General features: G+C 31.0%; 1 protein-coding gene across 1 annotated transcript in view; it reads left to right on the top strand.

The window, feature by feature from the left end:
* The first annotated feature begins 589 nt into the window (after nt 1–589).
* LOC135952362 (uncharacterized) overlaps nt 590–9,774 on the top strand; it is a 50,577-nt gene continuing 41,392 nt past the window's right edge. Inside the window, exon 1 of the mRNA XM_065502258.1 lies at nt 590–1,671. Within this exon, the coding sequence (XP_065358330.1) occupies nt 598–1,671 (1,074 nt within the window). The 5' untranslated portion in view covers nt 590–597. The remainder of the gene's footprint in view (nt 1,672–9,774) is intronic.

Here is a 9,774-nt window from a genome sequence, read left to right as displayed (position 1 = left end):
TAAGCACTTTATTAATTTTTGTGTTTATTTCTCTCCAGCATTTTCACAGAGAAAACGATAGATAACTAAAAATTAAAATAAATCATTTCAATAGCTGTTTAATTTAAGGATGTTTTAATGAATTGAATTTCAAATTCTTGATGCATACTCATGTCACAACCAACTAACAACAACATCTAACTGTTCCACAAACCTACCTAAGTTAAGTCCGCTCTTCCTCTTTCTGTCGTCTCTCTCTCTCTCTCAGACTCTCTTTAAAAACAAAATCAAATTCAATCAAATCAAATCAAAATCACTTACAGCAAAAAGAAAAAACAAAAACTCCTTGTTTAGTTTTTAACTCGTCTCTAGTCTAATTTAAACTGATTACTGATCTAATCTTATATATACACTTCCTAAACTTTCTGGAGAGTTTTAATACAACTTACTCTTGCTTTTAGTTTTTAGTTCTTAACCCTAAACAACAACAACTGAGAACAATTTTTACACTATTTTTAAAACAAAACAAAAAAAAAAACAATAGTTTTAAACGGGTCAAGAAATAAGTTAGATTTAAACAAAAAGTAAAACCAAAAAAAAAACGAAAAATCACACAAAATGTATGCGGCAGCAGGCGGTGCTTCGTTGGCTTCACGCCAGGCTCGACAACGTCAGCGGCAGCAGAAAAAGACCCAACAACTTCAAGCGAAACTACATCCACCGAAGGCAGCAGGTATCGTCGTTACCGATCAAGGCGCTTCCACGCCCACGCGACATTCTCGCCAATTCCACCATTTACCCAATAACTACCTACGTACACCGCAGGCTCAGGCGCGCAAGCTTAGTGCGAGCTATACGGCCCAATCCAAGCTTCTACTGCCAATCGATGAAGGCGACACGCAATCGGTTATGCACATGCACATGCATTCGCATGCCCATGGCCATTACACACATCCGGGCCATAGTCATCATGCCCACAGCCATGCTCATCAGGGCGCCCATCATCAGCACATGAGCCCCTATACGCCGGACGCTCAACATACGCATCATCATCATGGACGCGTATCGCCCAGACTGGTGCACCGTCATTCGGGCAGCAGCGGCACTAGCTTTCATTATTCGCACTTGCCGAAATCGGCTACCGCTACGCTGCCGCTCGTTTCGCAGGTCGAGGCCACACCACCGACGTCGCCAGAGGGCGTGGCCGTCGCCGGCGATCAGGTTACAGGCGACACCCCACCTACGATGACTGGCCAGGAGGCCAGTATGGCTTTGCCTTGCCACGACTCTATTATAGTGACGCCGGCCACGCCCATGGCTTCGCCTGGTCATGTGGCCAAACCTCGTGATGAACTTTCCGAAGCTGCAGCGGAAAAACAACCTCTTACCGCCGCCATTGACTCTTGCGATGACGACGAACACATGCAGCCACCCACCGGTCCTCTCGAACGCAAATGCAGTGTCTATCGCATGCGTCGTAGCGATGCCTTTGAATTGGACGCCGTCTCAGCAGTTAGCGGCGTTAAGCGTCAGTTCAAAGAGTTGCAATTCAATCAGCAACACCAACAATACGAGCCCCTGCTCACCGATGATCCTCACATAATCTTCAAAGGTTTTGCCAGCAGTGGCGGTCGCAAGGTTCAATTGTGCGCCTACTGCGAAGAAGGTATTTGCGTCTGCGAACACATTGAGGTAATTAACCACAACGTCCGCATCAAAGCGTCGTAAGAAAACAGGCTGGCCCTCTATATTTCTCTGTTGTATTTGCTACTATGTTCATAAACTTCTCTACTTCTATGTAATACTTAACGCAACCCAAAAACAAAAAACAAAAAAAGAAATTAATAATAATAGGGAGGAAACAAAAACATTCGATAATGCATCGCACCTTACGCTTTCCAAATTTGTTAAAACTTGGTACACAGTTTTTTAATAGATATACAGAATTTGAAGTTGCTCAAAAATTTTAAATTCGCTTTTTTTACTTTTATCGAGGTTTAAAGTTTAAATTTTATATATGAAAAGTGTAAAATTGTTCAATATTAATTGTATTTAAGTTTTTTACAATATTAGTCTCAGCAAAAAAGCTCAAAAAACATTTTAGTTCATGTTTTTTGAACTTTTTGTTCGAAAATTCAAAATCAAATTCGAAATTTGGAAGTTATGTTCAAAAAATTGTTAAAAAAAAATCTGTTAAAAAAGCAACTGAATGAAATGTGTGTATTTTTATGCTCTATTACGCTCTTTTGTTCACATTCGGGTTGTTTGACGAAAATCATCGTAACCTGAACAATATGAACGCCTACCATGGCTCTAGATCATGCACAAACCTGATGGCAATGCAATATTATGTTTGAAAATTCTAATTTAAGATCGAAAATTCAAACTAATAATCGAAATTTTTAAAGCTGTTAAAATAATGTTTAAATCATAAGGATTTTTCGAAAATTTAAGTTCGAAAATTCGAGTTTATGTTCGAAAAAAGGTTAAAGCTGTTAAAATTATCTCTAAAACATGAGGATTCTTAAAAAAATACTTTTAGTTTTATTTGAAGCCAATTTCTCACATTTTCCAATTTCGAACTTAAAAATTTAAAAAAAAAACTCAAAATGTTAATGACTTTTCGACATAGTATCAAAATATAGAGAAGAAAATAAAATAATAATAAAAAATATTTTTTTAAAAAACGTTTTATATAAAAGAAAAAATAAACTATTTAATATATTGTACAATTTATATGATAAAAAGCAGGAAACTATAGCGACAAGTATCATATAAATATTATAATGTAATAAATAATTTGATTCAAATGAATTTATATAAAAAATGTTTAAACATTTTATTTTCTTCTTCATATTTTGATACTATATCGAAAATTCTTTAAAATTCATAATAATTTTGAGTTTTGTATTTCAAAATTTTTAAGTTTGAAATTGGAAAACGTAAGAAATTGGCCTCAAATAAAATTAAAAGTATTTTTTTAAGAATCCTCATGATTTAGAGATTATTTTAACAGCTTTAAAATTTTTTCGAACACAAGTTCGAATTTTCGAACTTAAATTTGAATTTTCGAACATAAAATTTATTGCATTGTCAACAGGTTTATGCATGATCTAGAGATTATTTTAACAGTTTTAAAATGTTTTCGAACATAACTTCGAATTTTCAAACATAATAACTGGTTTAAAATTCAGTTCCAAATTTTTAACTAAGCTAACAAAGCAAATTAAATAAAAGCTTAAAAAACCAATATCATGACGATAAATGTTTTTGCCTTCCACAGACAGACAAACCGACGGATATAGTTAGATGGTTCCTAAGCAAGCAATAAGCTTGAAAACTTGCCCTGCTTATAAAACAAAGTTTAAAATATTTAATAATTTAAAAATATCTAAATTTTTAAATTTTTCTAAAAATTAAAATCTCGAATAAAATCGCGAGTTTTTAAAATTAAAGAAAAATACAACTGATAATGTCTAATGTCTTTAGAATCCAAATACCAATTTTTCTCATAGACATGAATTTCGAGTTATCCTTCATCAAAAGTCCTAATCATAGTAACAACCCTCATTCTGATAAAAAGTTTTTGTTGAGTAATACATTGGAATAAAAAACTTTCAAGTTCAACGTAAATATATTTTTTATCAAATATATCCCTAAATTTCAATTATCTCGATCATTAATCGTGCAATGGCTCATATTTAAGGAAAATCTTTGAATAATGGAAGATGCGTTTATTGAGATATACTTTGTTTAAGGACGATTTTCTAAGCTATTTCATTTATTAATATGAGATAAAAAATTAAGCAGTCTGAATATCAGTTAGTTCTTCTTAAAAAATATGAACTTTAAACTCTACATATATAAAAATCAAACTAAAGCGAATTTCGAAAATCTGGTGAAATATAAATTTTGTATAGCCATGAAAAAACATTTGTGTATACCAAATATTATCGTATTCAGAAGAGTAAAGGTTCAGAAATTCATTGCTTTTTATCGAAATTTTTCGTTTCATCCCAATAATAATAAGAACACACGTTGACATGTTTCTATTACGCTATTCCTTACTAACTATGTCTAGCTTTCAATTTTATTACTATTATTACTACTTCTACTACTATTCGTGCTATTTTTATTACTACTACTACTTACTATTCGTATAAAACAAGAAAATATTTTAAGTTTTCATATTTTTCACTTTGTCCTTTCTGTGTATTTTTATTTTTTTTTGTTGTTGCTTTTTGTTGTTGTTATTATTATTGTATGTGAATGTATGTAAGTAAGTGTGTGTGAGAGAGTGTGTATTTTAAATGCCAGTATAATTTTTTTATGATTATTATAGCTTATATACAACCAAAAACTAACACACCTAATACCAAATAGCAAATACTAACTATATACATACATATGTACTAGTATATACATCTACACACATTTAAACACCTACATTTTGAATACTTCATTTAATAACGGTTTATACGAGGTATTTTCAAACTCATTCGTTCCCTCGTTCGCTGGCTGGTTCGTTCATTTAAATCTTCGTGTGTGTGTGTGTGTATGTTTCTTTTCATATAAGTGTATGTGTGTTGTGTTTTTATTATTGTTTCTATGTTCTATGTGTAATTTTCAATGTTGCATGTTTGTTGTTTTTCGTGTCATAATGTTTTCTCGCATGTTTCTCTTTATATATTTTTCCCCTCACCCTCCCAAAACTTCCGTATACTTTGTATTTTTCCTTTATCTAGTATATATTTCGGTTGTTGTTTTTATTATTTTATAAAGTCCCAAAAACGAAATGAAAGTGACTTTAAAAAAAACAGCTCATTAGTTGTAAGGTTTGGTTGGGCCGACATTATTATTACATGTTGTTGGGTTGTCTTACTCAACACTTACTCACTCACCGACACACATCCTCATTCTCCATCTTCCATTCTCTTTATAAATATTATTATTATACTATGTTTGTTTATACTTTTTGGCGATTTTATAGTCTAACACATTCAAACAAACTCACTTACATATGTTTACAAAGTTTGTTTGTATGTGTGCAGTTCCGTTTTGAAGTTTATACTTGTTGTCATGTTTGTAAAATGTAAACTGTTTTTTTGTTTGTTTTCGAAACAGCGACGACAACTTGGTAGACACTAAATGATATAATTATAGGATTGAAATTAATTGGAAAATAGTTTCATAATAGTTTTTTAATTATTTGCTAGGATTTAGAATGGAGACACTTTTTAAGATATAATACGTTGGATTATATAGTCTTTAATTTTAAATATACTTAAGTTAGTCAGCTCCTCTTAACAAATATTATTTTAACATGATGGAGGAATCGTTTGGCATCATTATCTCATGTTGAAGAAATATTACAAAATCCACGAGAAACTTCTCTACCACTAACTAGGTCTTAATTTAAAAAATTATATGTTCCTAGAGTTTATCCAAGAGTTCTGCAACATGTTGCTAAAGTTCAGAAACATGTTTTTGGAATTCGTAAACATGTTGCTAGAGTGCTGCAACATGTTGCTATAGTTCAGAAACATATTTTTAGAGTTCTAAAACATGTTTTGGAGTTCTGCAACATATAGCTCAAGTTCATAAACATGTTTTTGGAGTTCGGAAACAATAGTTCAGCAACATGTTGCAAGAGTTCCGCAACATGTTGCTAGAGTTCAGCAACATGTTGCTAGAGTTCTGCAACTTGTTACAAGAGTTTGCAACATGTTTCAAAAATTGATAGAACTCTGCAGGAGTTTTGCAACATGTTTCTAGAGTTGTGCTACATGTTCCAAGAGTTCCGCAACATGTTGCTAAAGGTCTGCAACATGTTGCTAGAGTCTCGCAACATGTTGATAGAGTTTCGCAACATGTTTATAAAGTTCGGCAAGATGTTGCTAGAGTTCTGCAACATGCTACAAGAGTTCTACAACATGATCAAAAAATTGCTAGAGTTCTTCAACATGTTGCTCAAGTTCATCAACATGTTTCTAGAGTTCAGAAACATGTAGCTGGAGTTCTGCAACATGTTGCTAGAGTTCTGCTACATGTTCCAAGAGTTCCGAAACATGTTGCTAGAGTTCAGCAACATGTTTCTTAGGTTCAGCAACATGTTCCAAAAGTTCCAAAAATGAAACATGTTGTTAGAGTTCAGCAACATGTTCCAAAAAAAGTTGCTAGAGTTCTGCAACATGGTTCTCAAGTTCAGAAACATGTGGCTTGACTTCTGCAACATGTTGCTAGAGTTCTGCAACATGTTCCAAGAGTTCTGCAACATGTTCCAAGAGTTCTGCAACATGTTCCAAAAATTGCTGGAGTTCAGCAACATGCTGCCCAGTTCTACAAAATTTTTCTAAAGTTCAGAAACATGTTATTGGAGTTCGGAAACATGTTCCAAGAGTTCCGCAACATATAACTAAAGTTCAGAAATATGTTGCTCTAGTCCAGCAACATGTTGCTAGAGTTCTGCTTCATATCCCAAGACTTCAGCAATATGTTGCTAGAGTGCATAACATGATGCTAATGTTCTATAATAAAATGATCAATATTAAGACATGTGGTTGGTGCAAACAACAAGTAACGATTTTATTCTTAAATCACACTGATTTCACTGACATCATATATTTTGACGGTGTCTATCACTGTTTCAGAAATTTTCTAGCAACTGAAAATAGCGACAACATCGTTTTTCACTCATTACATTTAAGATGTGAAAAATAAGAGAGAAAAAAACAGGAGGTAATGTAAAGGAATTACTAAAATTCCACAATTTTTTGCAATGTTCTTATATTCTTTGGATATAGAAACCAAGAATAACTGAAGAGGCCTAAATATAGGAAAAATGGAAATTGAGGATGTAACTCGTAGAATCAGACCATATTTCTTACCATAACTTAAGAGTACCTCCAACTTGTCTACCCTTAATTATTTACCTAAGTGCTACTTACACCATTGAAAAACGAAACTAAAAAATACAATTTTTTGGAATAATGCCTAAATGAGCTACTTAATAGATACAACAATGATGCTATTGTAACTAACTGATATCATAGATGTCATAAAATTCTAGCACATACAACTACTACAATGTATTTGAAAAAGAAAACCAAAATTTGTATAAAGAAAAACTCCTACAAAATTGCACTATAAACTAATGTACAAAATTTAATCTAAAAATAAATCTCTTAATTATGACTAAAATTATCATTAAAGCTAAAATGCTAGTTATGTTAATGTATAAAACGATAAAATGAAGAAAATAATTAGAGTCATTGCTAAGAATTATTATTTTTTATTTATAGTTATGTACTTAATTAAAGTAGTTAATTTAAAGTTGGCAAACATTTCAAATGGGTGCACAGTGATTCGTAACCACTCTACCACTCACAGATAAAAAAATATAGTTGTACATGTTTACTGTCACTTACTTATTTACTATAATCATATATATATTGCTACAATCATGTAAATCGTAACTTTAACATGTTACGGTTACCACAATCATATAAATAATTACAGTGGCCAAAATATTGTTATAAAACTTTTAAACATTTTGAAATGATTACAGTAAACATATACAAATAGAAGAATTTATTTTAGAAACTGTTTAAACAAATTAGAAATTTAAAGGAAATTGGTGAAAGGAATAGTTTTTGACTCTATATTACATGAATGCAATATTTTTTCATAACTTTAGTGCTGAATGAAATTCAGAAACTTACTCATAGTTGAAATTATATAAGAAATTTGTTTTGCAGTTTAAAACTGTTCAACCCATTTTATATCATAAAACCATTTTTGTAATGTTATTGTAGTAGTAAAATGCTTATTTTTACTGATTCTTGTTGAATATGCATCAGTAACTGAGCAGTTTTGTTAATATATTTTGAATATTGTGAGAAATATCGGTAGAATGTAAAGCGTATACTTGTTATAATTATCACATATTAATCATACGCACAGATGGTCAATGGGAGCAATAGAAATGATACTAATAATATATGCAATACTGTTTAATTTCAATTATTTTGAAAACAAAAACAGTGATTTAAAAAAAAAATTAAATTTAAAAAACATTTTTGTAGGTTTTTTTCAGTTGTTTCTGACAAAATTATAATTCATAATTCGATATAAAATAGAGTGCTGAAAAATTATGAATTCTATAAGAAGGAATATTTTTTGGCAGCTATGGGCCAAAAATGGTAAAAAAAAATATATTAAAAATTTAAATTTTTCGAAATCTTAGCAATTTTGAGGCACTAGCTAGATGCAGTTTTTTCGGTTTAATTTGTTTTATACTTTTTTCTCCTAGTCTATAACTACTATTGTGCCGAAGAAAGGAAAACATAATTCCAATCGGTTTCCAACATATAGCCGTGAGATAGATTACATGTTCTTCGGAAAAATCATGTTTTAACCAAAATATACATTAGGCAATAAAATCCAAACAGCAACTAAAACTAGAATAATCCAAATGGGGTTTTATTAGTCTCGTGGAATTTATTCACACGAGAAGGAGTTTGCACTCGATGACTTCAAAAATGTTGCACTGTGTAATTCTAAATTTAAATTTCTACTTATTGGATTCATTACATTATTCCGACATTTTACAAAAATGCTTGGACAAAATTTATTAAATCTAATTGTTCAATTTATTGAATTCATTACTCTAATCTTCATATTATCCAAAAATTCTTGTACAAATTCTATATATTCTGAAAGAATATTTAAAATAATCGCACTACAACTAATGTTTTAATTTAGATTATAAAGGGGTTTCAAATAAGGTCATTATAATTTAGTATTTAAATAAAACAGAGGACTTGTGAAATGTTTAACATTTATATAAATCACGTACACATGACCTAGGCAAGCTAGTTTGCACCGATCGATTCTTTTGTATATGTCGGCCGAAACATTGGTTGCATTCGTTTGGTATTATAACGAATCTCGTATAACATTGTTGGCATGTTCTCTTCAAAAGATTAATTGTTTTAACAGCTATGTGGCACTGTCTTGTTGGAATCATATTCTGGCCAAAAATAGTCTTCGGACAGGACACTAAATCGAACGCTATTGAACGTAACATAATCATATTAATCGACGAATCACATCGGAAATCCACACCACAGGTTACTCTTTATGGATGTAATGGAGTCATAGCAACTCATTAAATACTCTTAAAATTGTGACCAAAAACTCAAAATTTCGTTAGTAATATTCTTCTTTCTGAAGTTCACCTTGAACTTAATTGATATTGACAGATCATTAAATAAGTTTAAAATTACGTTTATATTAAAGCATTAACTGAATTAGTTAAATTAACAGATAAATAAAAAACAAAATTACTCATACCACCCGTAAGCCTTATCATTAATTTATTTTGGAATATGGGTGGTATGAGTAATTTTGAATTACTTTTTTTTCGTATATAAGTGAATTTATCTCTTCTAAATTGGTTTATAAATAGAGAAAATTCACTAAAAAACAGGGACTGTTAATATGAAATGGTCCATGTATATGTAATGGAATCACGTGAACGACATTTTTAGTGGGAAAACATTGGTTTCCACTAAAAACCAATATTTTTATTGAAAGACCGAGTTTTCACAAAAACAAAAATTGTTTATGGAAAAACTTTTTTTCCAATTTATCGTCATAAAAAACTATTTTTTACTAAAACGAAAATTTTTCATGAAAAACTAAATGTTTCATATTAAAACCAATTTTTAAAAAATAAAACGATTTTACACAAAATTTGTTTCCATTAAAAGGCATCACTAAAAATCCAGATTT

The sequence above is a fragment of the Calliphora vicina genome, chromosome 2 (genome assembly GCF_958450345.1).
Source record: "Calliphora vicina chromosome 2, idCalVici1.1, whole genome shotgun sequence".
NCBI lineage: Eukaryota > Metazoa > Arthropoda > Insecta > Diptera > Calliphoridae > Calliphora > Calliphora vicina.
This window is presented reverse-complemented; position numbering and strand designations above follow the sequence as displayed.